At 55.9% G+C, this 27731-nt stretch overlaps 2 protein-coding genes across 8 annotated transcripts in view; one reads left to right on the top strand and one right to left on the bottom strand.

Moving 5' to 3' along the window:
• ITGA7 (integrin subunit alpha 7) overlaps window positions 1-23147 on the bottom strand; it is a 32159-nt gene extending 9012 nt beyond the window's left edge. The window contains exons 1-26 of one of the 7 annotated variants that reach the window (XM_045873254.3): window positions 22759-23145; window positions 18449-18576; window positions 18268-18347; window positions 16539-16794; window positions 15911-16042; window positions 15492-15611; window positions 14419-14626; window positions 14111-14304; window positions 13657-13745; window positions 13406-13533; window positions 13195-13290; window positions 12971-13032; window positions 12655-12824; window positions 12071-12220; window positions 11280-11395; window positions 10525-10717; window positions 10363-10443; window positions 10177-10256; window positions 9960-10034; window positions 9714-9816; window positions 8993-9169; window positions 8677-8808; window positions 6713-6826; window positions 6397-6495; window positions 6183-6308; window positions 3486-4194 (exon numbers count right to left, since the gene is read on the bottom strand). In XM_045873254.3, the coding sequence (XP_045729210.1) occupies window positions 3964-4194; window positions 6183-6308; window positions 6397-6495; window positions 6713-6826; window positions 8677-8808; window positions 8993-9169; window positions 9714-9816; window positions 9960-10034; window positions 10177-10256; window positions 10363-10443; window positions 10525-10717; window positions 11280-11395; window positions 12071-12220; window positions 12655-12824; window positions 12971-13032; window positions 13195-13290; window positions 13406-13533; window positions 13657-13745; window positions 14111-14304; window positions 14419-14626; window positions 15492-15611; window positions 15911-16042; window positions 16539-16794; window positions 18268-18347; window positions 18449-18576; window positions 22759-22964 (3546 nt within the window). In that variant the 5' untranslated portion in view covers window positions 22965-23145 and the 3' untranslated portion in view covers window positions 3486-3963. Of the gene's footprint in view, window positions 1-3485; window positions 4195-5304; window positions 5571-6182; window positions 6309-6396; window positions 6496-6712; window positions 6827-8676; window positions 8809-8992; window positions 9170-9713; window positions 9817-9959; window positions 10035-10176; window positions 10257-10362; window positions 10444-10524; window positions 10718-11279; window positions 11396-12070; window positions 12221-12654; window positions 12825-12970; window positions 13033-13194; window positions 13291-13405; window positions 13534-13656; window positions 13746-14110; window positions 14305-14418; window positions 14628-15491; window positions 15612-15910; window positions 16043-16538; window positions 16795-18267; window positions 18348-18448; window positions 18577-22758 lie in introns of those variants that run through there. The other 6 variants (XM_064591125.1, XR_008505967.2, XM_045873257.3 and 3 more) reach the window with 6 other exon arrangements.
• On the top strand, window positions 862-3783 carry TMT1B (thiol methyltransferase 1B). The gene is made up of 2 exons (XM_045873258.3): window positions 862-1493; window positions 2799-3783. The coding sequence occupies exons 1-2, from the start codon at window positions 996-998 to the stop codon at window positions 3033-3035; spliced, it is 735 nt and encodes a 244-aa protein (XP_045729214.2). The 5' UTR covers window positions 862-995; the 3' UTR covers window positions 3036-3783.
• Window positions 23148-27731: the final 4584 nt, after the last annotated feature.

The raw sequence follows: 27731 nt of genomic DNA, 5'->3' as shown, positions 1-27731 counted from the left end.
AAGAGAAGCCACCGCATAATAATTTGGAGACTTTCTGCTAAGATGCCTGTCACCCCAAAGTCTGGGTTCTGAGACCACCCTGCCTCCATGGTAGCACGGGACCGAAGCGTCGGGAGTACGGTCCTGGGCTGTGAGGACAGCTAGGGTCACCTGCTTCCTGTCTTCCCCCACTCTCCTTAGATCACACGAATGTAGGAGCAGGGGGAGACCTTAGCAACTATGGAAGGCCCCTCCAATCTCTCTTCATCTCCCCATTTTACAGTTGAGAAACTGGAGCCCAGAAAGGAAAAAGACTTGCCCAAAGAAACACAGCAAGTTACAATGGCAGAACTAACTCTGGGACCTGGGCTTCTCCACGCTGCCTTTTTCTCCCTTCTTTTCTTCTATTGCTGGGGCACTGTGGTCTTGAACCGGTCAGTTGAAAAAATGCCTTTCTTTTGACCTGAAATCTCCCTCCTTCTCCTGACCAATCCGGCCTTCCCCTGAATCCTCTGTGCTGGGCTTCAATCTGGGGCAAAGGCATGTTACAGTTTACAGAGCCCTGGGGGTGTGCCAGGGGAACCCAACCAGATTTTCCAGCTTGCATAACCTGAACAGATCCTGGGGACAGAATGAGGCCAGCACATGCCCATGAGTCAGCTCTGTCCCAGCATTGGGCCCCCATAAAGCTGTGATCTGAGACCTGTCCCCGTCTGCCCTTCCCACTCCTCTCTGAAATGATCACACCCCCACCCTCAACTGGCAGGGCCCCAGAACTCAGGACACCAGCACCACTCAGGACCCCGGCTCCCCCCACATAAAACTATGGGGCCATAGTCCCTGCGTCCTCTGCAAACATTCCATGTACCCTCCACACCCTGGCAGAGAGAAAGTGGACAAGTAGGACACAGGGAACGAAGTCCCATCGCAGGGGGCGGAGAGACTCCTGTCTCCGGCGCTGGAGAGAGCGAGAAGGCCAGCGTCCCAACGGAAGCGCCCCTCCGAGCCGGCGTGCCATGGATGCCCTGGTGCGCCTCCTGCAGCTGCTGGTGCTGCTCCTCACGCTGCCCCTGCACCTGATGGCTCTGCTGGGCTGCTGGCAGCCCCTGTGCCAAATCGGCTTGCCCTACCTGATGGCTGTGCTGACTGCCAAGTGCAACCGCAAGATGGGGAGTAAGAAACAGGAGCTCTTTGGCCAGATAAAGGGGCTTACGGGAGCCTCCGGGAAGGTGGCCTTGCTGGAGCTGGGCTGCGGCACTGGTGCTAACTTCCAGTTCTACCCAGCGGGCTGCAGGATCACCTGCCTGGACCCAAACCCCCACTTTGAGAAGTTCCTGACAAAGAGCATGGCTGCGAACAAGCATCTCCAATACGAACAGTTTGTGGTGGCTTCCGGAGAGGACATGAAAGGACTGGCAGATGGCTGCATGGATGTGGTGGTCAGCACCCTGGTGCTGTGCTCCGTGCAGAGTCCGAGGAGGGTCCTGCAGGAGGTCCAGAGAGTGCTGAGGCCGGTGAGCCGCGCGGAGGGGGAACGGGCGTGGGGCAGGCAGACGCAGCATTGGCCGCTCCAGGATAGGGCCTCGGGGTGCTAGCGCGTTGGACACCCATCCACCCCCACCTGCTGGTGAACAGTGAACATGACTGGGGCCTCGATGGGGCAGAATAGGGTGCTGCGGAAGCCCACGGGAGAGCCCCCTAACGCAGCGGTTGGGGGGTGAGGGGGGAGAGACACCTAAGGAAGTGATGTTTACACTGAGATCTGAGGGATTGAGCAGGATGTGGAGGAGTGGGGAAAATAAAAAAGGGTTCTAGGGGCGCCTGGGTGGCTCAGTTGGTTAAGCAACTTCCTTCGGCTCAGGTCGTGATCCTGGAGTCCCGGGATCGAGTCCCGCATCGGGCTCCCTGCTCGGCGGGGAGCCTGCTTCTCCCTCTGACCCTCCCCCCTCTCATGTGCTCTCTGTCTCTCTCATTCTCTCTGTCTCAAATAAATAAATAAAATCTTAAAAAAAAAAAAAAGGGTTCTAGATAGAGATATTAGAGGACATAGAAGCTATAAGATTTTGACCTGGGTGTGGAAAGGAGTTTAGGATGGTTTCCGAGTTTCTGGTATCAGTGACTGGTGGAGGGGAAGAGGGAGGGTAGAGGGAAGTGTCAGTTGCTGAAATGAGAGGAACGCATTTGGGACTTGTTGGGTCTGAGGTGCCACTGAGACAGGCAGGCAGAAAAGCCATAGAGGCTGTGGGAAGTCAGAGAAAGATGTGGCCTGCACATAGAGATGTGGAAGTCACCAGCTTGTAGCTGGTAAATTCAGAGCACAGGGGTGCGTGAGATCACCTAGAGAGGGTTCAGCAAGGAGAAAAGGGCTGAAGGAACGGCAGCATTAGTCACGAGTCAGGTGCAAGGTTTCCCCGGGATGTCGGCCACAGGATAAGGTTGGATGTATGTGTCTGAGTCTCAGAAGACAGCGTCTCTGTACATGGTGAGATCTCTGCTCCTGTATCTCCAGCTCCCCATCTGTCTGCCCTCGGCTAAGCTGTCCCTCTGGCCATTCTTTGGCTGGCTGTCCCCCTGGCCATCATTTAAAGATCGCTCACCAGTCACCCCCACTTCTTCAGATGCGCTTTTGACTGGGAGGGTAGGAGCCAGGGGCTACGGAGAAAGTCAGGAGCAGAATGATGTGCTTCATGAACCTGCTGACCAACAACCCCCGCTTCACCAAGAGGTTTGACCAGGCGTGGTCAGCGGGGTGGAGGTGAGGGCAGAGGATGTTGTAGAACGGAGCAAAGAAGGGACGCTAACTCTCTCTTCTCTCCCAGGGAGGAGTGTTCTTTTTCTGGGAGCATGTGGCTGAGCCACGTGGAAGCTGGGCCTTCCTGTGGCAGCAAGTTTTAGAGCCCACCTGGAGACACATTGGGGACGGCTGCTGCCTCACCAGAGAGACCTGGAAGGACCTCGAGAGTGCCCAGTTCTCTCAACTCCAAATGGAACAACATCCCCCTCCCTTCAAGTGGTTGCCTATCGGGCCCCACATCATGGGAAAGGCTGTGAAATAACCCTTCCCGAGTCCTGCCTCCAGCCAGAGCAATCCCGCCTACCGCCTAACCTGTCTTCTACTGAGGGGGATCTAGGCAGAGAAGCCATTCCCCCCACCGCCCCTTTCCTCCCTCCCCCATCTCTGCCCCCGTGTCTAACTTCAATCATTCCTGCCAAAGTGAGAAGGCTCTATTCCTAACCTGACCACAGGGAGGAAAGCGATGTCCTGCCATGTCCTTGACTGCAAATCCCTAGACGGGGTCTCCCAATTTTTGCCCACCCACTGCTAGGGCAGTTCCCTTGTTCCCATTAGTAAAGGTCCCCCTCCTCTTCATCTGAGACCACACCCATGTGCCCAGCCCTCCCTCCCACTACCACCTTTGTCCTGAGCTGTGGGGGTTACAGAAGGAAGCAGTCCTCTCCTGGAGACCCTGGACCGGGGGAGCAGGACTCAGCAAAGAAGCCAGAGGTTTTGTCCTCAAATATTTTTTAATAAATAGACAAAATCCACTAGATTGATGCAGCAAACTAAGGTCAGAGGAGAGGGGAAACTAGGGAGGGAAGAGCCCCTGAGTCAGCAACACAACCTCCTCCCCAACCCTCTGGGCTTAAGGCACTTTCAGGGGGACAGGTCCTTGGGGTCCTGTTAAATAGGGTGAATGGGAGAGAGAGGGATCAGAGTCCCTCTTCCCACGTTTGCATCAGGACATCACTGCCCTTCTCCCCTACTCCACAACCCCATTCCTGATTTACTGCCCTCATCACACACTGTTTTAAGGGAAGTTTTGGGGGGTGTTCCTTGGGGGGGGATGCCTATGCCCCTGAGGAAGCAGATCCTGTCACATCCTGATGGGGCACCAGCAACCCACTCTGCCCTCTTCATCCCAAGGAGCCATGTCGGGGGGAAAGGGTGGAGGGGACCCATGGGCCAGGCTGGGACCCAGGGAGCTAGGTGGTGCCTGACATGGGATGCCCATCGGAACCTGGCTCAGGGTGCCCATCAGCAGCCAGGATGGGGTGCGCATCAGGGCCCTCCCGCCGGGGGCTGCCCCAGTTGTTCCTCAGGATAGTGCCTGTCTTCTCCTCCTTGAACTGCTGCCGGTCTTCCCGCGGGATTTTCACCGCGTGGTACTGGGGCACAGTGGCCTCGGGGTACCGTGCCCGCTTGAAGAATCCCATCTGTAAGGACCCCAGGCCAGACATGAGGAGCCTGCAGGGCTGAGGCCCCTGGAGCAGATCCCAGCACAGCCTAGCCCCTTGCCTCCACCATCAGTGGGGGAGAAAGTACCAACCGCAGCAGAAAGGAGCTGGGTGGAACAGCATCCAGTGCGGTGCGTGGCCCCCACAGGTGCCACAATTAATGCCGGGCCCCCAGGTCCTCCCCCACGGCGAGAGAAAGACCAGGAGGGGCCAAAGGTGCAGGACCAAGGACATATCCCTTGGCTCCAGAAAGCGGGGGTTGAAGATGGAACAGCAGGACCGCAGATCCCACCCAAGCTTTTTTTAAGAGACCCAACAGCATGCCCCAGAACATAAACGAGATCTGAGACAAAAAAATGACTTCCTAGACCCCTGCATACTGGGAATGACTCCTCTCGAGCCTCAGACACACACCCCGTGTACTCAAACAGCATTTCCCTCGGGGCAGGGCCCTCCCAAGTCCATGAATATAGTGACCTTGCCCCGCCCTACATCATGAACACATTGGCCCTTCTATACCGAGGTGGAAATGTGCCCCTTGCACACTCACACTCAGGACCACCCGAGGCTCCTACATGCTCAGACCGTACGGCATGTCCTTGTACATTTGTCTCTGCACACTCATGCCCACAGAAAAGCCATGCATGGCACCTCCCTGCACCCCCACATGCTCATACTGCATGAGCCCGGCCACCCCTTTGTGCATGCCTCAGGTCGTGTGTACTTGCCCTTATAATACCCCCCTTATAATTACTTCCCACCCCCGTTCCACACCACCCCCGTGCAATCTCATTTCCTCACCCTGGTCCCCTGAATGCTGGGGGCTCTACTCATACATACACACTCACACGCACACACACGTGCACACACACAACAATTACCCCACAGTCCCTGGGCCCCCAGCTTCCATGGCCGAGGGCTGCACAGCCAGATGGGCCCGGTGATAGTTGGTGGGAAAAGATGAACTTTGGCTGCTCCGATGGAAGAAGCCACACTGGGATGTCAAGGGCGGAGGGGAGCAAAAGAGGTGGAGGATGGGAAGACTCAGGAGGGGTGGGTGGGGGCCCTTATCTCTACTCTGTCCCCCTTCCAAGAAAGCAGGGAGCAGGGATTCTGGAGCCAGTTTCATGAAGTCCCCGAAGACTGGCCAGGTTCCCCACACTTTGGATGCTCAGCCAGAGGCCTGGTCCATTGATGACTCACATTTACCAAACAGTGCGCTTGGTCCGCACCTGGTCCGGGGAGGACTGAAGGCAGTTCTCCAGGGGGCCCCAAAGACATGCATGGTCCTCCATTGCCCAGATGTGGCATGTGGTGCAGGGTCTGACGATGGGTGGTGGATGCGATTCCCTGTACTGACATGTGCACGTGTGTGCTTTTTGGTGGAACCCCAGACACAAATGGGATTCTGTCTACACTGTGTTCGAAGACGGTTCCATGTAGAGCCTGGTATGTGAAGGTTCTGAGTTCCGTGCTGGAGGCAGTCCCTGGAGGTTGTTCTCCACGCTGTTGTGTCTTCTTTACCACAGTTTCCTTCCCAGCCTTCCCTGCCATGCTCTCGTTAAATCAGCTCCCACTTCCCTGCCTCCATGGCTCTGCCTCCCATGGTCCCACCCACGCCATCTCCCACCTCCAGATCCTATGACCCCATCTTCTTCTAAGCCACCCGCTCTCAAGCTTTCTCACCTCTGAACTCCCACTGCACTCGCTGGCCCTAGCGCCTTCTGCCTGGTCCTTCCTACAAGGCTCACCTCCCCCACGAGACTATCAGACCCCGGAGGTCAGGATCTGCATCTGACTTCTCTCTGAAACTCCGGAGCCCGACAGAGTCCCTGGGACACACAAGCGTTCAGTGTCGATGGGCCAAATAAATGAGAGAGCGGGTGGCACAGAGGACCATCGCATGAAGGGCCTCCCGCCTGGCAGGGAGGCCCAGCCCCCACCAGCGCCGCCTGCCCAAGCCTCACCTTCCACATGAGCAGCACCAACAGAGCCAGCACCAGCAGCCCGGCCAGGACGGCCATGAGGATGACCCACCAGGGGACTCCTTCTGCCACCACAGCCACAGGGTCCAGGTAAACCATCACGGGGATCTGGGGAATGAAGGGTTAAGGGAACAAGGACTGGAGCAGAGGGAAAGAAGAGCTTCCCCACCCCAGCTTCGCCAGGCCTGCAGCTCACCACCGTGGAGGCATCTCTGAGCAGCAAGTTCTTGATAGAAGACTTCACGGTGATATTGGCTCGGACGATCACTTCCAGGGACTTCACAGCTGAGTACTCCTAAGGGAGCAGAGGACAGCCTTCTCCTCAATGCCCCCCGCGCCCCGCCCCAGCTCCTGAAATTCTAAGTGCCATGGTGCCCAATACAGAGGGCGTCTCTGCCTGCCTTGGGTTAAGAGTGTGCTGCACTTGGACAGGGAGAAGGCAGAAAGAGCAGCGAGTCCCAGAGGGACGGCTGGGGAGGAAGATGCCAGCCCCACCGCCACAGTGCCCTTACCTCCAAGAAGGTGCTGTTCCAGAGGCGGCCCCACACATGCAGCACAGCAGCGCGGTCAAAGCTGTAGAGAGGGCAGCTGAATACCACGCAGTTGGCAGTGCCCCGGGCACAGTCCTAGGGACCGGGACAGGCAGGGCTCTGAGCCACTTGGCCCCAGCCCACTGAGCCTCCCCAGGGCCCAGCACCCTCACATATGCACTCACACGGACACAGAATCTGCCCAGAGACTTCACTTTGTCCGTCCATCCATGAGCTCCCACACCCTGGACCCCCTATTGCCCTTGCTCCTCACTCATATCACTCCCATTTTCCTTAGCCGACCTCAAACTCACCTCCTCCAGGAAGTCCTCCCAAACTAACCCCATGGTCCAAAAGAGCAGCCTACCCCAAATCTGGCTTCTCTGGCCTTGAAATACATGGGGAGCAGGGAGGAGGTCTCTTATTTGACAACAGCAGCTGTCAGTTTCCAGTTTTGTAGTTTCCCAGTTAATGTTTATGTTATATTACAACAGTCCCATTTACTGAGCATCTCCTAGCTGTAAGGTACTTATTAAAGCCATCCTGCAAGATGCATATTATTATCATCCTCATTTTCCAAACTAGGAAATTAAAGTTCAAAGAGGCCAGGTGCAGGGTGCCTGACTGGCTCAGTCCATAGAGCATGTAACTCTTGACCTCAGGGTCATGAGTTCAAGCCCTTTGTTGGCCAAAGAAATTACTTAAAAAAAAAAAAAAAAAAAGAGGGGCACCTGGCTGGCTCAGTCAGTGGAGCTTGAGACTCTTGATCTTGGGGTTGTGAGTTTGAGCCCCACGTTGGGTGTGGAGATGACTTAAAAATAAATTCTTAAAAAAAAAAAAAAAGGAGGCCAGGTGACCTTGCTCAGGCTGCACAGCTAGCAAGCTGGTAAGTGGTAGAACAGATACTTGAATCCAGGTCCATGTCAGGCAAAGCCACATTCCTATGCTAAGCCCAAACCCACTGAAGGAGGAGGAGGCTGTCCCAGTTGCTGCTGGGGCACGGGGGACATAAGCCCTGCTCCTTCCAGGTCTCACCTACATCCGTTTGGCCCGATCCCACCTGATGATCTAGTTGCCTAAAAATTGTGTTATATTCACCACACTTCACGTACAGGAGAAGGCCTTTGAGAGCATTTGAATTCTTTGAATCGTCTTTTTATTTTGCCACTTTTGAGCAGCTCAAGAATCCTTGGCCAGTTTGTGTAAAGGCAATTTTAAGTGAAAAAATCAAAGTTCTCATTAGAAAGGGAGGTCTTTCAGGGGAAATCAGCCACATGGAGAAGGCAGGACGATACCTGTGACAGGGAACCTACCATGATGCAAGTTCACGGTACCCCCACGCGCCATCGTGTTGCCTCCTGCCATGCTCTCCGGGAGCAGGGAAGCTGAGGGCCCCCACGAGAGACAGGGTGTGACAGTGGAGCTCCCTCCCAGACAGATGCCGCCAGGCCCAGCCCATCTGTTCGCATCCCCCTGCCAACAGTCTCTTTGACTCCTTCTACCGCCCAGCCTTCCACACCCAGGTCTCCACCTCCTTGCAGCCGGGCCAAATACCCCCCAGCCTGTCCCCTCCACACCCACTGGCAGCACCATCCTACAAGGGAAGAGCACAGAGCGCGTGCTCATTGGCTCAATACATCCACTTAAAGAACCAAACTATGCCCAACAAGTACTTGATTGTGTGGCTAATTCGCTGCAGGTCAAGGGCACTGTTCTGGAGTGAATACTTGGTGGTCACAGGGGGACCCGCGGTGTCAGCAGCTGCTTCACGGGTGTGATATAAACTGTCTTGTCAACTCGCTCCAGGTGTGTGACCATCACGCCTGTCAACAGGCCAGCCTCCTGGACGCCCAGCACCCTAAAGCTCCCTGCCCCCCGCATCCCCTGTGACATCACCAACAGCCCCGCCCCTCATTCGGACTGTACCGTGTTTGCCCTGCCCTCACCAGAGTGATGTTTTTCTTCTTCTCAGCGGAGGACACCGGCCACCAGGACGTGCTGGGCTCCAGCTGCTCAGGATGCTCCTCTTGTTCCGGCTGCTCCAGTTCCCGTCGCCGTCTGTCCCTGCTGTCCACATCCTGGATGCGGGGAGTGGGAGCAGTGAGTGTCCCTCCCAACAAAGCCATCCTGAGATGCCATCTCCTCCCCACTACCTTCCCCCTGGGCCCCCACAGCCTCCCACAGCCGCCATGACATCCTTCCCAAAGTCTAACCCCCCTCCACCCTGCCTCAGTGGCCCTGACCACCCTGCCTAAGCCTCACCAGCTGGAGGATGTTGGGCCTCGGGGAGCAGAGCCCCTTCTGCCTGGGCCCCTGCCCGCCCTCCAGCTCCACCCGCATGGGGTACAGCAGCCACTTCCCGTTGGCTATCTCATGGGGCCACATGATGTTGAGGAAGGCAGAGCCTAGGGTGTTCAGCGACTGGCCTTGGTTGGAGACCTGTGGGCAGAAGGGAGTGTGAAGGGAGGGTGCTCCGTTTCTGAGTGGGCCTTAAATCTGCAGAGACAGAGGGGACAAGGGCTGAGGGGAAGGCCTCAGGAAGCAGAATTTCAACAAAGACTTGGGATCCTAGACCCCACCAGGCAACATCCTCTGCCTACGCCAAAACCAGGAAGGCCTGGAGATGTCCCTGCGAGGGGAGGCCCCAGCCAAGCACGGGCAGAGTTTTAAGGAGAGACATCAGCCCTCCCCCACTGTCCCCAACCCCCAGCTAAAGCCCCTGGCAGAAAAGCTTCCCTGGACCCTCATGGTCTACCAGACCAGCAGGTGAGATGTCCACACAGGGATGACCAGGAAATGGTCAGCCAAGGCCCCAACAAAAACACCTGCCCACAATCAAGGTCCAGGAGCAAGGGGAGGCCTTGAACTCGCTGGATCATCATGCTACCATAGGGTGGAAGAACCACAGCCTTGGAACATGCCTCAGCCAGTCTCTGTGCCAAGAAGGGAGGGGCCTGACCAGGGGCCTTACCAGGACACTCACCGTGACCTCATACTTGACCTTGCTGCCTATATCCCGTTCAGACTTCATGGCGCTCTCACCCCGCACCACACCAGAGAAGAAGAGCTGTTGGGGAATGGCCAGCCTGGCGTGGAAGGGTCAGAACGGGGGGGCTGAGGAGGCCTGGGGCCTGGCTGACTGGAGGGTCAGGAGGCAGAGCCCAGGCCAGGGCTTGGGAGTAGCAATGCCCACCCCTCCAGCCAATGCGCCCATTTGGGCAGAGCTTACCCTGTGATGGACAGTGGCAGCTCAATGAAGACACGAGCTCGGACAGAGATCGGATAAAGCTCCTGCTCGCTGATCCTGGTGTGTGGGCAGGAGCACGCATGGGCAATGGGGCATGGGCGCCACCCCAAGGGCTCCGATGAAAACAGCAGAGCCCCATCCAGGTGGACATCAACCCAGCTGCCCCTACCCTCACCACCCCCAGCCCCCCCAGGCTCACGTGGCCAGGAGCAGTTCCACTTCCAGCTCTGTGGTCTCAATAGTGATCCCTGAGGTGCTAAGGATGAGGTAAAAGGTGACCTAGGCCAAGAGTGGAGAGCGATTAGAGTCAGGGAAGGCTAGGGGCTGGAGAAGGGCTCAGGGCTTAGAGAGGCACTCGGACAGGGATAAGGGCTGACATGCCAACCTGGGCACCTCTCTTCATGGGGTTCCCCAGCTCACACTCGACGTGGGAGGCATTCTCATTGGACAGGCAGAGCGGCTTCTCCTGCAGTGAGGAAAGGAGGAGAGGTCAGTCCGGGTTACCAGAGCCCCCGCCACCCCACCCCACCCTGCCGCAGGCCCTCACCGCGGGGTCCAGGGCGCGGACTCCTGAGTAGTGCAGAGAGGCAGGGAGGGTGACCAGAAGCTGGGCTTCGTGAGCATCATCCCCATCAGCCTGGGGCTGGGCTGGATCCGAGGGCAGGTTAGTGACCGTCAGCTCCAGGCCAATGACCGGCTGCCCACTCAGGGCAAACAGGGCTGTTGTCCCATCTGCATCCCTGGAGGTCAGATCCCACTCACACTCTAAATCTGAACATCTTCCTTTGCCTCTCCCTCTCCTGCCTGCTCCCCACCCGGGGCATGCTGCCTGCCTCCACTCCCTGGTCTCCCCTCCCACTGGCTCCCCCACATCGGCCTCCATGCCAGTCCAAGCCTCAGGTCTTCCCACACTCAAGAGAACCAGATGGGGAGCCTGGAGACCGCTGTTCCAGTCCAAGCTCCCCTACTTCCTCACCTGGGGCAAGGAGCTTAACCTTTCTAGGCCCCCTGTTCTCCATCCACAAAGGAGCTAATAATAATGCCTACCTCACTGGGTTGGGGAGACTAAACAGTGCACTGCACATAAACTGTGTATTGTTATACGTCCTGTGCAGGCATGTTATTCCTTGCCAGGAGAGCCTCTGTGGCCCCATCGCTGACCCTCATCTTCTGAATTATCAGCTTCCGCCCTCGGTCTGCAAGCTCAGCCCCGCCCCTCGGCCTGGCCCTCCTGAGAGGGATTCCTTCTCTTCCTTGAACTCTTGCCTTCCCACCCCAGCTGCCCCCTCGCTCCCCCCTCACATGGGCAGAGGCTGGAACTCCGTGTCACTGATGCGGGCACAGAAGCGCGCATGGACCAGCTGCAGATTGCTCTGGCAGATCTTGTCTTCACCACAACCTTGCTTCAGGAAGTGGATCTAGGGAGAGATGTGAGGAGAGGGTCATTCCTAGGGGTGAGGCAGGAGGTGAATGTGTCGCCAAGGCACACAGTGGGGTGGAGTATCACAAGATTAAGCAACAGGGCTTCAACCCTCAGATCTGCTGCTTACTAGCGGTGTGATACTGAGCCGGTCACCGAACCACCCTGAGCTGTGTCCTCCTCAGTAAAACGAGCAGTGATGGCGCTGAGGTAGAGGCCAGAAGGCTAGCCCACAGCCAGACCACATCTCCCTAGCCTCCCTTGCGTGTAACTGATTCTGGATTTAGAATGTGAAGAGAAGTGAAGGGCATCACTTCCAGGCTGGCCAGGAGAGCCATACGAGGAGCTTCACGCTCCCCCTTCCAGCTGACAGGGATAGAGGTGACCTAAGGACCTTGGGGGCCACATCTGAGGATGACAGATCCCCATCAGCCTGGGCCCCTGAATGAACGCATAGAATGGAAGATCAGTGTCCCCTCTAACGAGGAACACATGATCACTTGAGCCATTTTCCATTTTGTGGTCTACTTGTCACAACACCAAGAGACATGGGGAACTGCTGGGGTAGCCTGTGAAAGAGTTTTGGAAGCTATGAATGCTTGTCACTGTGAGGGATGATGATCATTACTCCTTCCAGCTCCTTCTCCTGAGCTAAGCCAGAACCCATGCTCACCTCTGCCCGCTGGGTGCTGGGCTGGTGAGCACTGAGGATGGGGGCCACTGGAGGCAGCCCCTGGCCAGGAGCCTGTCGCCGGAGCCGTGGAGTCTGGAGATTGTAGGACAGAGTCACCACAATGGCCCGAAGCTTGTCTTTGACATTCTCCTGGGAAGAGGAAGGATGGACGTGGACACTAGAACAACCCTCAGGCCCCAGCCAGACCTAGCACAGATTCTGAAACCTGGCAAGAAGCTTGCAGAGATGAGAGAGAGAGAGGTAGAAACCAGAGTGAGGGGGAGGGAGAGCGACTGGGGTGGAAAAGGGAGGAGACCAGGATCCAGGGCTTTTGAGGACCAGGTATGACAAGGGAACCTGCCATCTCCATCTCCAGGGAGGATAGAACTTGTACTCTGCACACAGAAGGCAGAAGGCACAAGAAGGCAGCAGGTGAAGAGGAGGTCAGCCCATAAGGGAGGCTTCCCAAAAGTTGAGATCAAAGAATGAGCTGTGAGCATATTAGGGAAGAAGCTAAAAGGAATCAAAAAAAAAGAAATCATGCAGTGACAATGACCCTCAGAGGCCAAGGGGTCAGGGCCCACCTGTAGCTGGAACATGGTGTCTCCACAGACTCGGTCATGCTGGTGCTTCAGCCACACGGTGCCTGAGGCCTGGTGCTTGGGGTCATCTAGGCCACGGCTCAGGAAGGTCACACGGGGGACCTGGCCCCGGAGCCTCCTGTCCGTGTCTCCATCTAACACATAATCCAGGGCTGTGGCATGTGGAGAGAAAAGAAGAGCCAGTGAGCTGGGGAACTGCTCTAATCTAACCCTATCTCTGAGATGCCCGTCTCTCTACCTCAGAGTGACCCACCCTGAAGCCCAGCGGGGCAGGAAAGGGGAGGAGGACTTCACTCACCCACAATAGGGCTGTAGCTGCTGGGGGTTGCAATGTAGCTGAAACAGACCCTCAAGTCCACGCTGTGGGGGCAAGGGTAGCTCCTGAGCCAGGCCAGGCTGATGGGCCAATGCCTCACTCCTGCCCCCCGGCCCCAGCCCCCAGCCCCGCACTGGGCAGAGAAAGGGAGAGTGGGGAAAAGTGGGCCCTGAAATCTCCCTGCCTCCCCTTGGACCCCGCCTCACCAGACCGAGTGGCCAGCAACACAGTTAGGCTGCTCTAGGTCGATGGCTCGGGGAGCAATGAAGACCTCGTGGGAGACATGAAGGACCGGTCTGGCCCTGGGGAATGGGGAGTCGAGCACAAGAAACATGAGACTCTGAGGCAGGGAAAGAGGGCAGCTGATCCCAGGCAGGCAGAGGCAGAGGCAGAGGCAGAGGAGAGGAAGGAGCTCACCTAAAAAGCACAGCAGTGTCGGCCAGGGAGCCGACCAGTAGGTCCGGGTAATGGTTCCCATCCACGTCCAGGCCACCCGAAAGGGAGTAGCCAAAGCTCTTTATACCCACGGCCTCACCCTCCAGCACCTGCAGGACCAGACCATCAGCTCCCCCACAGCATGACCCCCAGCTCTGCCCCCTGCCCTCTGCTGCCCCCCTAACTCCCCCCACACCCACTCCCCCCACACCTCATCCCAACGAACCCCTCACCTGGGAAGGTTTGAGGACAACCCCCAGGCTGCTCCCATGGTAGATAAAGACTTTCCCATCCCCATCAAAGGGAGCCCCCACAGCGATATCTGTGGGTATGAGAAAAAGGTAATCAGACTGGGGTGGGGCGGGGGGGGGCAGTCATCCGGACCCCAACCTTCCCTCAGTCACTCAGTTCCATATAGTATGTTTTCTATTTTATTGAGAGGCTACTAAGTCCCAGGCATCTTACACACATCATTTTTAAGCCTCTTAGCTACTCTCTGCAGATATTACCAGCTCGGAAAGTTTACTTGACCCAAGTCACAAAGCTGGTAAATGGTAAAGCTCAGATGCCAGCCCAGGTTGCTTCTCTCCCAGAGCCGTCAGAAGGCCTCCCCCTGACCTCTGAGGCGCTTCCCCATCCCTGCCTCTGACCCTCCCTCCCCCGGGGCTTTCCAGTTCCCAATCACACCTGCAAAGCCATCTTGGTTGATGTCCCCCAAGACAGCCAGGCTGATCCCGAACATGGAGTCAGGAGAGCCACAGAGCCGGAGAGGGGAGACCCCAGCCCAGTGACCCCCCTGGTTCATGTACACATACACGGCACCCCCCAGCTCTTCTTGGCGCTCAAAGAAGTAAGGGGCACCCACTACCAGGTCTGCCCAGCTACGGAGAGAGGGAAACAGTCAGTGTGGCTCCCTCCCCAGCCACGGCAGTCAGAAAGATGCCGGAGGCCCGCCCAGCCTCCCCCAGGCTCCACTCCCCTGTGCCCATTCTCACCCATCATTGTTGAGATCAGCCACAGCCAGCGAGTAGCCAAAGCCAGAGGTCAGGCGCTCCCCAGACAGCACAACTTCGGGCACCAGGCGGCTGGCACTGTCTTTGCGCAGAATGACCACAGCGCCCTTGTGGTTGGCACGGGGGGCCCCTGCCACAAAGCTCAGCTCCTCTGCACGCACCAGACCCTTCCCCGAGTCAATGGAGAAACCTGGCGGGGGGTGACTTACCAGTGAGCCCTCCCAGAAAGACTCAGGAGCCTAGCTGCGTCCAGGCACCGCCCCCCCCACTCTGCCCCCTCCTCACAGGTCTGGAGCCAAAAGGTACAGGTGCCCTCCAGTTTATCACCACCACAGCTGGACTGCCCTGCCTCCCCCTCCAAGGGCCTGGCAGCCCTCCCACACCCAGAGACTAGAGTTTGGCACAAGAAGTGCAATGAGGTCAGCCTCAGGGACTGGGGAAGAAAGAGAAAGGCAATGGCTAGGAAGGTCAGCCAGCTGGGCAAGAGCCGAGCAGGGCACCATGCCTAAGGTCCCCAGGGAGCTGCTCTACCTTCTGCACACCCAGGAGGCCCCAGCCCCATCTAATGCACCTTCTTTGCCCCCCACTCCATCCCTGCTGGCAGGGAAGGGAAGTCTTCATGTGGATAGAGGGGAGAGAAGGGGGAGTGGGAAAGAATTTGATTCACCCAAACATCTCCCAGGCCTGGTTTCCTCCCCCTTTGCACAGGGCTGCAGATGAAACAATGAGAGGGACTTACCAACAAGGATAGACCTTTCTCTGGCATGTGTCCACTCTCCATCCCTCAGAGCAAGTCCCACTAGAGCTCTACCCTCCTCTCCCAGTACAGCCTCAACCCACCTGGTTCTTCCTCCATGGAGAGCCCTGTTCACAGCCCCCTAGGCCATCCCCCTCGGGGCATCTTCTCCGGCCTGGTCACTGGGCCTAGCTCTTCTTTGAAATTTGGGCCCAATATGTATTTCCCTGGGTGTGTGTTGGTGAGGGCAGGGCAGGAGAGGAGGGGAGGCCAGGCCAAGCCCCCAGGGCCCAGGGGGACGTGGTGGGAGCTTACAAACCTAAGTAGCTATTCAGGGCCAAGTCTCCGGCTGGTCCTGGGAGCCGGTCAGCGGGGTCCAAAGTTTTATACACCAGCTGGTCAGGGTCAGAGCTATCAATGTTGGTCACAAAGAGCAACCCTGCGGGGGGCAGGTGGGGGGAAACACCAGGGAAGGGACATCCAGAGGAGGGGCCACAGAGTGGGGAGACAGAGCCAGACATAAAGGCAAGAAGAAGGAGGTAGAAGAGGAAGAGGGAGAGAAAGAATATGAGAGAGACAAAAAGACCAGAGAGATAAGAATCAGAAACAGAAAGACAGAGAGAGAAAAGGTGAGAGACAGAGACAGAGACAGAGACAGAAGGATGGGAGCGTGGAGAGGGAGGACAAGAGAGAGGAGCAGAGGGTTAGAGCAGCTCTGGGCCAGGGAGGGGTCCCTACCAAAGTAGCTGTTGGCAGGGACCGGGATGAGGCGGGGGTCCTGCTCCTTCTCACCCCCCGCCTCGTAGGGCCCGTCGTCCAGGTGCGCCAGGTCCGCTGAGCCCTGCGCACAGAGCTCCACCCTGGCGGTGCCTGCAAGGACAGACCTGTTAGTGCCCGGGCCAGGGAGCGAGGAGCACCTCTCAGGCCAGACACCAGTTAAGACAGGCACACAGGGAAGCCCCTCCTCTCCTTCGCAGCCCTATCTCTACCCCTTCCCCTTCCCCAGCCCAAGCCGCCGGTCCCACAGACTTGCCGCCCCACTCACCGAGTGTCAGCTCAGCCCGCGGCAGCGTGCGGAGACGGGAAAGGGGGTGATGCCGTGGGGCGGGCGCGCTGGAGCGAGCAGGCCCAGCCGTGCGTGTGGGGGCTCATGCCAGCATGGTGGGCAACATTCAGCCATTCGAAGGCGGGGAGACTCCCCCACTCGCGTGCGTGCTGGCATGCCGGGGGTGGAGGACGCGGCAGTGCCCCAGGGCGACATGGCAGTGAACGTGTGGGCATGCTTGGCCACGTGCTGCCCCCAGTCCCATCTCTGAGGTAAGAGGACGTTTTGGTTCCCTTCTCCCCTCCCTGAGGGGTGACTCACCCTTCCAGTTATAGGTTCCCGGGGCCCCAAAGAGGAGGTAATGGCTGTCGGGGGAGAAGGCAGCAGCTGTACCCTGCTGGCAGAACCCAAATTGTTCGTGGCTCTGGGGGCGCCCCTCACAGAACTTCCATTCGCCACCATCCAGCTCATCACGGATGGCCAGGTCTTGGCTTAGCACAAAGCAGCGACCAATCACATCCCTGGTCTCTAGGATCTGGTCTACTCGTTGCCGAGCCTCGTAGCGGTGCGCGCAGGTCTGTGGGAGGAAGCGACACGGGGTCATCCGCCCCTCAGCCCCGTGTGGGCCAGTGACCTGCTGGAGCTACACAGCCCACGTGCAGCCAAGCACGCAGACACACACACATTACTTGGGCACCACCACCCAGCCCAGCGCTAGGCGACATACACATACCTATCCCAGCTGCGCTCACTTCCCTGCGCTGTTAGGAAGAAGCCTTGTTCCGCATTCTGCCTGGGGACCCAGGCCCCACTAAGCCAGCACACAGCACCCCCTATGTGCTTATCCCCGACAGGCCAAGCTGGTCCTGACTCTGGATCTTTGTAAGTGCCACCACTTGGCCTGCGAAGAACTTCCTCCTCTCTCCACTCTTGAAGCATTGCTTATTCTTGAAAGGCTGGCTGAACTCTACCCCGCACTGCCCCCGCGGGAGTCTTTTCTCTCCACTCCTCCTTTGGACTTTCACATACTGGGGACTGTACCGCTCCCTTAACATTAACCATATTCTGGGGCGCCTGGGTGGCGCAGTCGGTTACGCGTCTGCCTTCCGCTCGGGTCATGATCCCAGGGTCCTGGGATCCAGCCCCGCATCGGGCTCCCTGCTCAGCGGAGAGTCTGCTCCCCCTTCCCCCTGCTCATGCTCTCTCTCTCACTTTCAATCTCTCAAATAAACAAAAATTTAAAAAATTCTTCAAAAACATTAACCATAGGGGCGCCTGGGTGGCTCAGTTGGTTAAGAGACTGCCTTCGGCTCAGGTCATGATCCTGGAGTCCCGGGATCGAGTCCCGCATCGGGCTCCCTGCTCAGCGGAGAGTCTGCTCCCCCTTCCCCCTGCTCATGCTCTCTCTCTCACTTTCAATCTCTCAAATAAACAAAAATTTAAAAAATTCTTCAAAAACATTAACCATAGGGGCGCCTGGGTGGCTCAGTTGGTTAAGCGACTGCCTTCGGCTCAGGTCATGATCCTGGAGTCCCTGGATCGAGTCCCGCATCAGGCTCCCTGCTCGGCAGGGAGTCTGCTTCTCCCTCTGACCCTCCCGACCCTCCCCCCTCTCATGCTCTCTCTCAAATAAATAAATAAAATCTTTAAAAAAAAAAAAAAACATTAACCATATTCTGCCCTACGGTGACTCCAATTATTAATTGTGTTTGCACGTGTTAGTGATGATACAGAGAGAAACAGAGAACGAGAGTCTCCAGAACTATTCAGTAGGCTTTGTGAGCCATGGACCAGGCTTTTTCCCATCTTTACATTTCCTCTCTCAGTAACTAGCACAATGCCTGATGCTTAAAAGGTTCTCAGTAAGAGTCTGACAAATGGATAGATGGATGCTTAGATGGTTTTAAATTTATAAGGACAGGCACCATGTCTTCTACCTTTGGTCCTGGGAATGAGGCCATCATACGACACGCCAACCTGTGTTCTATAAGCACACCTGTGCACACACACACCCCCACCCTGGCACACAGTCACAAGAAATGGTACTCACGACAATCTTGCCCCCAGGTCCCTGGCTCCGAACACTGACTCCCAACCACTGGTTCTCCTTGCTCTCCTTCTGCACGTCAGCTGGAGGCAGGATGGTGGAAATGAGGAGAGGGAAGAGGAGGCCGAGTCCTCTCCTCCCCTTCCTGTGCCATGCCCCCTCCCCAACCCTGCGGGGTCCTCACCTCCGCGGTCGATGTCCACTCTGTAGCAGTCAGTCTCTTCCAGGCTCAGGGGGCAAGCGAAGAGGCCTCCGGTGCGATTCGCCTGCTGCCCAGGCAGAGCCAGGGCCTGCGGAGCACCCACCAGCAGCCTGCACAATGGGGCAGGGGCCAGCTTTGGCAGCCAGAGTGCCGTGCCTCCCCAGCACTGCCCAGACCCGACCCCTCAGAACCAAGCAAATGTTGAAGAACTAAGGAGGAAGGCCAGAAGTCAGGTTCCCCGAGTCCTGGCAAGGGCAAATTAATACGCTTGGCCATGCAATCATCACATTACATATGCACATACTCTCTGGATGAGGGCCCACGTGCACTGTGGATACACACACACAGACACGCGCGTGCGCGCACATGCACACACACACACGCGCGTGCACGCGCACGCCAAGCCAAGTGGCCTGGCCAGCACAGCTAGTTTGAAAGAACCGCCTGTTCCCAGCACCTGTTCCTGACCAGGCCTTTCCTACCCACTTCCTGGCCCCATCCCCAAGCTCTGCCCTCCTCCCCAAACCCAGTCCAGTTGGAACCCTCCCAGAAATGCCAAGAATGCTGAGAGCAAAAGTAACAGGGGCCCAGACTGGCACCACGAGGTGGCCCAGGGACCAGCTTCAGAGGCCAAGCAAGGGGCTAGATATGGGCCTGTCCTTCGTCACCCTTCATCAGGGACCCATCAGAGACCCCATCCTCCCAGCAACACTGCCAGCCCGGGATTCTATCTGTCACTCTAGCTGGCATGGAGGTAGGGGCAAATTTCTCATCTGTCTCCCATCCTACCCCCATTTTCTGCCCATACCCTGAATCCCCTTTCCCATCCATCGTCCCTCCCCTCCCCACATCCATGATTTTCCCCATTCCTCCCACCCTCCCTGCCCCCACCCTGTCCTCTCTCCTACCTCCCCCTCAGACACTTTCCCAGCTACAACTTTCTTGGCAGGACAATTTTCCATGATCACAGCCAAGGCTTCTTCCCCAGGGGAGGACTGTGCTGGGAATGGAGGCTGCCTGGGTCCCCTGGGGCTGAACCCCAGGCCAGGAGTGAAGGAAGGGGTAAGGTGAGGTGACTGGCACCCAGCTGACTACAAGGATCTCTCTTCACAGGAGAGACTCAAAAGTGGAGGCAGGGCAAACCCCGAGGCCTCTCTCCCACACTCTTTTCCTCCATCTCCCTTGCTGGGGGACAGGGCCCGAAGCTGTTCAGGCAATATTGCAGACAGGCATCTACAGGGCACTGGGCCAGTTCTGAGGAGGAGGGGAGGGCACAGAGCCACTCTCCCTTCCCACAGCTCTGGTCTCTTAGCAGCTGTCGTCCCGCATCAGAGCCGGCGTCCAGACCAAGCAGGGGGCGGGGAGCGGCAAGGAAGAGGGCATGCATTCGGCATTCATTAACAACTATGTACTGGGAACCTATCGCCTGCCAAGCCCCATGTCAGGCACCGGTGAGACAGGCAGTAACATTATTCAGCACCTACTGTGGGTCAGGCCCTCGGCTAGATGCCAGGGATATGAGGAACTAACATTGGTCACCCTCTACCTAATGGTCCAGACATCAGGCTAGGCAGCTTTCATGCATGCTCTCGTTTAAGCTTCATGACAATCCTATGTGAGGATTCTTTTCTTGTCTTTCGGATGAGGAAACCCACTGAGACGCGTTAAGCAGGATGCTGGAATTTAAATCCACATCTGCCTAATTCCAAAACCCATGCATTTTCCACCATACCAATGACAGGCCATCTCCAGAACACTGAGACAGACCACTCCAGAAAAAGAACAGAAGGAAGGGAAGGGAAGGGTACCCTGCACAGAGAAGGAAACCAGGTGGCATGGCCAACTTTCAGACAAGTCCAGAGTATCCCCCCACCTCCAAACTCAGAGATGGCCATATCTTGGAGGACTGGGGCTCTCTTATTCATAGCACATAGCTAAGCACCAAGAGAAGCTAATATCTCCCCTAGAGGTCTAGAGTAGGGAGGAGGGTGGAGGGAAGGGGTCCACATGGAGGAAAGAAGCTGGTCCGCATACATATATATGGCCAGCCTCACTCTCAGTGGGGACCAGACCAGCCCACCCTCCCTGGAACAAGAGTTCCCACATGCGGCCTCTCTAGTCCCTCCACCTCTGCGCCCATCACACACTTTTCTGGCTTCATCCCACCATCCCCAGCCACCCCAGGCCTCCGGACAGAACAAGAGCCTCCGCTGCAGCCACTGCAGGCAAAAGCAAGAACGTGTTGGCAGCTGGGGGCAGAGGGATTCCCCAGCAGCCTGGCTAAGTGGAAGCAAAGGAGTAGCCCACTACCACCGCACCTCTCAATTCTGCACACACTCCAAGGCTCTGACCCAAGGCCTGCCCTCCCTGACTCTCAATCTGGGTGGCCCTCTGGGGAGGGTGCTTGGCCTGAAGGCTGACTTAACCAGGGAGATCCAGCCAAGCGTTTGGATCCAGGCTTGCAGTAAGGCACTGAAGCTATTCTCTAGCTCTGTGGAGCATGATACACGAATCACAGTGCTAACACTTTCACAGCACTCCCTCTGGGCCTCGCGCTATTCTAAGGGCTTTCTATATACTAAGAACTCTTAAACCCCACAACTACCTGGTAGTACTAGTGCTTAACTCCGTTTTACAGTTGCAAGATATAAATGAGGCTGAAGCCACAGAGCAAAGAAGGTTAGGCTTCAAAGTTTCATCCAGGGGGAAGATTGAAAGACATCAAAACAGGTGAGGCCTTTCGATCAGTGGATGCTGGTGAAGGCGACCTGCAACACACAAGCTAGGGACTGAGCAAGGCCGCTGGTCTCTCATGTGCCACCAGGCAGCAGAGCACCCCTTGCTGGAGCAAAAGCAGGGTTAGGCAGTCAGGTCCCCCTGGGAAAGCCCCCAGCTTGGCTCTCGGAGACCGAATCAGGGGCCACCTTCAGAGAGGAGGGGGAAATAACAAGAGACCAAGCTATTAAAAATAACCTAGAATTTGCCTGGAAATAGCTCAGAGAGTTCAGCATGTCCTAAAAAGGCCTCCAGTCCTGGAACTCTGGCTGATGGGGGAAGAAGGGAGGGAGGGAGACAGAGATGAGGTAGGAAGCAGATAGAAGGGCTGAAGAAGAGATGAAGTCAGTTGCTTTCTATCTCTTCCAAAGTTTGGGGGACCACTGACCATGCTCCCTGATGACAGGGATAATGGAAGAAAAAAGATTAGAGCTAGCCCCTCCTCCTCGAGCAGGGTAAGAGAAATGAGCTCCTGTCCCTACCCTCTGCCCCCAAGCCAATGGTATCAGGGAGAAGACAATCCCAGTGGACAGCATTGATCCCAGTAATGGACACTTAGTGTGGCTTAGGCACCAGCCTAGGAAAGAAAAGCCCCCTGGCAGGAGGGGGGTGGGAAGCTTTCTTCCCCTTGTCTCTCTTTTTAAAATCATACATGTAGCTGGAGCCAACAGCACAGGAAACATGACAGACACAGGCCCCACACATATGTGTCCATCTCCCATGAGTCCTGAACTGATTAGAAAATAACTAGAATTGTCCTCTGCCCCTCACTCCTCCCTGCTTTCCCCCAATGCTGAGATTCCTAGACCTGGAAATTTCCTGAGGAGGAGGAAGGAGAACAACCTGGCCAGCATCCCTCCTGGATATCTCTCTCTCTCTCTCTCGCTCGCTCGCTCTCGCTCTCTCTCGCTGCTGCTGCTACAACTTTTGGGGGCTCTGCTTCCTGTCATTCTGTCATAAAACCATCTAGTACCAGCTGCCATACCCTCCCAGGTCCTCTTCCAACCTCCCCGTGGTCTTGAGCCACAGAATAGAATGGCAGGGCTCTCCTGGCCTCCAATGTCCTGCTGTCTTCATCCCACCCCATGGCAATGCTCTGACGGGAAGTTATTTCTGGAGTCTACCCTCCATCCCTCCCATGGAGTCTTCAACCTCTCCGTCCTTTCCCTCTCCTCCTGCCCTAAGCAGAGACGAGATGTCCAGCCCCCCTTCCTGAGGGAATCCAGCCCTCTGAAGGAGGGGAGTCCCAGACCCTGGGACTGAGGCAAGGATGCAAGTTGGGGGAAACCTGCCAAGACAAGGGCCTCCCTCTCCAACTCATCCCCAAAGCAAGACCCTGGGTCTCAGGCCCTGAGGGTACGTCTCCGGACCCAAGGCAGGTAAGGCAAGGTTGAAGTATGGGATATCTGTGGATACCCTGAATCGTCATGGGGTTGGAAGACTGAGAGATGGGGTGGGGGGTTGGGGGGAAGTCTGTGGCTCGGGCACGGGGACTCTGGGCGGGTGCAGTGACTCACCAGCTCTGGGGTCGGGGCTGCAACTGCCGGTGCAGAGCCACAGAGAAGCCGAAGAGGCTACCCGGCTCGCCCTCCTTGCGCAGGGCGCCCATCACGTCCAGATTGAAGGCGACAGCACCCGGGACGAGCAGTCCGGCCAGCAGGGAGCCAAGAAAGTAACAAATCCCGGGGGCGCCCCGAGGATCACGGCCTGGAGTCCCGGCCATGCGGCGAACCCTGGGCGCGCTCCGCACGAGCGCAAGAAAACTCGCTCCCTCCCGCAGCCCCAGGTCTCCCACGGCGGGTCTCTGGTCTCGAGTCTCGCACGTCTTTCAGGGCTCTCGCAATCTCTCTCCTCGCCACCCCTCTCCCGCCGCTCCACCGCCCCGTCCCCGCGCCGCCCCACCTCCTCGCTGCCCCGCTGCCCCAGCACCGGCTAGGACTGCAGCAGCCGCAGGCCAGGAGAGCGCTCCGGCTCCCGCCTCCTCCCAGGGGCAGCGCCCCGGCCCCGCCCTCCGCCCCGCCCCTCGCTCGCGCGGCAGGTGGAGGCTTCGCGGTGTCGCAAAGGGAGGTCCAGGCTGGCGACTCGGGGTGGGAACCGGCCTTGCTCGCCAGGATCCCCACCCGGGCTTTGGCCCCGCCCCCGCCTGCGCGCTCCTGCCCTTCCCCCCCCCACTCCTGCCCCAGCCCCCGAGTGGTGGGGGCGGTGCCTGGGGATGGGGAGGGAGAGACAAGTACAGACAGAAAGGGACCAAAAAGAGAAAGGAGGGTAAGAAATGAGAAGTGCTTGAGGCTAAAGGACAGTCTGGGAAGAGAGATGCAGACAGGGAGATGAAAGGGCAGGGTCCTGTGTGGTCTTTTGGTGCTCCCTTCTCTCCGTGGTCACGTAGAGCGCCTAGCATGCTCTTTGAATCAAACCACATCCCGCCCCATCCCATCCCACCACCCAGAGCCCGGCAGTGACAACGGCTATGCTAGTAGCCACATGGTCAGCATTCAGGAGAACTGAGGAAAAGACAGAGGCAGCAGGAGAGAGAGAAACTCAGCAGGTCTGGGAGGAGAGCAAAGGAGGCAGGTAGAAAGAAAACAGAGAAAAGAGATGGAGAAAGAAGGGCAAGAGTTTGATCAATAAGGAATGGTGGGGGCTGGGGGGGTTCTTGGCTGCCTCAGTCCTTAGAGCACGGGACTCTTGCTCTTGGGATGGTGAGTTCCAGCCCCACTTTGGGCATAGAGCTTTCAAAAAAAAAAAAAAAAGGAATGGAATGGAATGAAGGGAGAAAAAATTACTGAGGGTGATTGATAGAGGAAGAGGAAATTAATTAAGCTGGGGAAAAGGGAGTGGGGGTCAAAGAAGAGCAAGGGCAAGGATGAAAAAGATTGGACCCAAGAGGCAGAGAGATGGAAAGGATGTCTTCGACTCACAGACCCCTTCCCTGAACTGTCCTTTTCCCACCTCTGACGGGAAAGGATTGGAGAGGGCAGCGTCCCCGGCTGATCCATGAAGGATCTGGGTGGGGCTTTGCAAGATCTCCACAGGGAGCCACAAGCCTCTCTTCCTCTCCCTTCCCCCCAGGCTGAGACAGAAGCAAAGGGGGGGGGGGGGGACATTTTCCAGCCCTCTGCTATTTATAACTCCAATCCAGAAATGGGGCCAGGAGGAGAGATAGGAAATAATTTGGCACAATTGGAACCTCGCTTGCTCCCACCTCCTCTTCTCACTGGGTGTCGGTCTTCTGTATATCCACCTATCCATCTTTCCCTTCCCTCTCTCATTATCTGGTTTTGTCTCATCCCAAACTTTATTTTTGTCCCCTTTCTTGTCTCTATCACTTGGAACCCTTCTCTGAAGACTTCTCAATGCCTCCAATGTTGTCTCTGTCCCTCCAAGTCTATCATATCCTTAAGATTTTCTCTTCTCATGGGGTGCCTGTCTGGCTCAGTTGGGAGAGCATGTGACCCTTACTTCAGGGCCATAAGGTTGAGCCCCACGTTGGGGGGAGAGATTATTTAAATATGAAATCTTAAAAAATATATCTTTTCTTTTCTCCCTCCCTTTCTTTTTTTTTAAGATTTTATTTATTTATTTCACAGAGAGAGAGATAGCGAGAGCAGGAACACAAGCAGGGGGAGTGGGAGAGGGAGAGGGAGAAGCAGGCTTCCCACCGAACGTGGAGCCCAATGCCGGGCTCGGTCCCAGGACCCTGGGATCATGACCTGTGCCAAGGGCAGACGCTTAACAACTGAGCCACCCAGGTGCCCCTCTCCCTCACTTTCTTAAAAGCCCCAATGCACCCTACCTAATTTCTCTTCCCATGCTCCCTTTGTCTCTCTTATTTCTTTTTCCAAGACTATACTTTTAAAAACAAACAGAAAGGTAGGCTCTCACTCTGCTGGCCCTGGGACAATCCTTGCCCTGGGTAAGTTACTATACATTTGAAGATTTGGGCCTCTGTTTTTGCAACACTATACTGTAGACATTCCCTCAAGGGGACTAGCACACCTCTAACTAGGGGCTATCGAGGAAACACATGTGCTGCCAACAAGCCGGCACCAGGATCCTACTTTTATTATCCCTCAGATCTGCCTTCTCTATCCCTTTTCTATCTCAGAGCCCCAGACAGTAGAGCTGATATGAGAATGCAGAGTAGTAAAATCAGTATAGAACCCAGGACTCCTGACTCTGAGCCAAGATCTCCAACCTGGGTCAAATGCCTTTAGAGGCCCAGGTGCCTTCCTCTCTGCACCTGCAGCTTCTGCCTCCCTTCATCTTCACCCCACTGGCTCCTGCTAAATCCAAGGCTGAAACCACAATGCCAAGAATCTGCTTCTGACCTCCTCTGCCCAAATATTTGAGAAGTCATCTCACCCGCCACACGAGGAAGGAGCAGGAAAAGAGAGAGAGGCTGCCCAAAATTAGCCTGGCTATAAATAGTGGGGCAAGGGAGGGCGGGGGAATGTAAGAGTCCTAGACCAGCCTAGTAAATTTAGACATGTCGATTTTCCCTAAAGGAGAAGTGAGACAAGACTGTTGGAATGGGCCACAACGTTGTAGGTGAAGCGGGGGAGCGGAATGAAAAAGCTAGAGGGATCTGGAGAATGAAGCTCGGTGTTTGAATAAACAACCTGCCAAGAACTTCTTGTATTTGAGTCAAGAGTTTGGAAAGTCATGAAATTAAAACCAATTAAAACTATAGAGATGACGAAGAGATTATTGACTGCCAGGGGACAGGGATGGGAAGAGGTGAGAATAAAAAGATAGCACATTACACCTGAAACTAACATAACATCGTGTGTTAATTATACTTCAAAAATAAATAAATAGAGGCGCCTGGATGGATCAGTCGGTTAAGCGTCTGCCTTTGGCTCAGGTCATGATCATGGGATCCTGGGATCCAGCCCCAAGTCTGGGCTCCCTGCTCAGTGGGGAGCCTGCTTCTCCCTCTCCCTCTGCCATTCCTCCCAGCTTGTGCTCTCTCTCTCTCTCAATAAATTAAATAAATAAATGCAAAAAAAAAAAAAAAAAGATAGCACAGGAAGTTCCTTTGTGGTAATGAAGAGATCTGCATCCTGATTTTGGTGGTAGTTATTCAAATCTATACACAGGCTAAAACTGCGTAGAACTACACACACGCGCACACACTGACACACACAAATAAATGTGTGTAGAACACTGATGAAAACCGAATAAGGCCTGTAAGCCAGTGACCAGTGTCCCTATGTCAGCTTCCTGGGTTTGATATTGTGCTACAGTTATATCAGATGTCACCAGTGAGGGAAACTGGGTGAAGGGTACACAGGACTTCATGTACTATTTTTGCAACTTCCTCTGAGTCTAGAACTATTTCAAAATAATTTTAAAAATTATTTGGGCATAGAGCTTTCAAAAAAAAATGAATGTCCAGGCCCAGCAAAGGCTACAGCCGGATCTCAGTGGAAGCTGAGGCTTTCTCCAGCCCCTTCCCCCTCTAACAACCTTTTTTGCCTCCATCTGGGATCCCTGTTTTTCAGCTTCCCCAGATTACACATTTTCCAGCTGCTGCCTCTAGCTAACAGGCAAACACTTCCAGAACACACTGCAGGGTTAACTTCTCCCTCCACCTCATCTGGCAGCAGAGCCTTGGAGCATATGTCCCAGGGTCAGCCTCTTCCTCCCCAACACACACAACATGAGGACTTTCTCACCCCACCCACCTCTCCAGCACTGGAATCCTTCTGCCTGCCTCTGAATTCTGGCTGTAGCCAAAGCTTGAACTATGGGAGTGGCTGGGAGAGAGAGAATATAAATGTGATTGAGAGGAATCACTGGGGAAATGACTTGACTGCTCTCATCTTTGAGGATCCAAGGGAAACCCATGCATTTTCTGGAGAAGGACTGGGAGGTCACTTCCCACGGGGAGCCATTTAGACTGTCTTGAGGGCCCCTTTTCTTTGAGCACTGGCTGCAGTCCAACATTTGGAACTTGGCCACACCACCAACAGTACCCCCCTCTTGAAACCCAGCCAGGCTTCCCAGTATGAGAAGCCTTCTCCACTCACTCCAATGTTCTCCTTCAGTCCTCATCCAACCCTTAACAACTCAGCAGCTTCCGGCCCTAATGTTTGGCCCAGGCGTTCAGTTTAGAACTTGCTAAGTAAAGCTAACTCAGGAAAAGACCTCAAAAGAACAAGGAAATGAGTGGGGAAGGAAAGGAGCGTGGAGTTGCATTCATTCATTCTAAGAGAAAAAAATCTGGGGGGCGGGGAGTATAAAGAGATGCGGGCAGAAAGAGATTTCAAATGTCAAGAGTCATTCTCCAGAGATTCATGAAGCTTGTGTCCATCTCACCCAAAGGCGGGTGGGGAGCTGAGCTTCAACTCAGCAGAAACTGAAGTTACACAGTGAGCAGCAAAAGCCTAGAAAAAGAGCATCTGGAGGATGACCCTGGAGAGATCAGCTGGAGTCCCCAGATAGAGGTACCCATGTCCTCTGCCCAGCTCTAGGGCAAAGGAACAGC

Source organism: Mirounga angustirostris, unplaced genomic scaffold (genome assembly GCF_029215605.1).
Source record: "Mirounga angustirostris isolate CCGP_5_RB_7025 unplaced genomic scaffold, mMirAng1.0.hap1 SCAF_5, whole genome shotgun sequence".
Lineage (NCBI taxonomy): Eukaryota > Metazoa > Chordata > Mammalia > Carnivora > Phocidae > Mirounga > Mirounga angustirostris.
This window is presented reverse-complemented; position numbering and strand designations above follow the sequence as displayed.

Excerpts from the sequence above, each read along its gene's own strand:
- TMT1B (XM_045873258.3), top strand. The coding sequence starts at position 996 with ATGGATGCCCTGGTGCGCCTCCTGCAGCTGCTGGTGCTGCTCCTCACG. Across the intron at positions 1,494-2,798 it reads TCCAGAGAGTGCTGAGGCCG|GGAGGAGTGTTCTTTTTCTG; the intron begins GTGAGCCGCGCG and ends CTTCTCTCCCAG.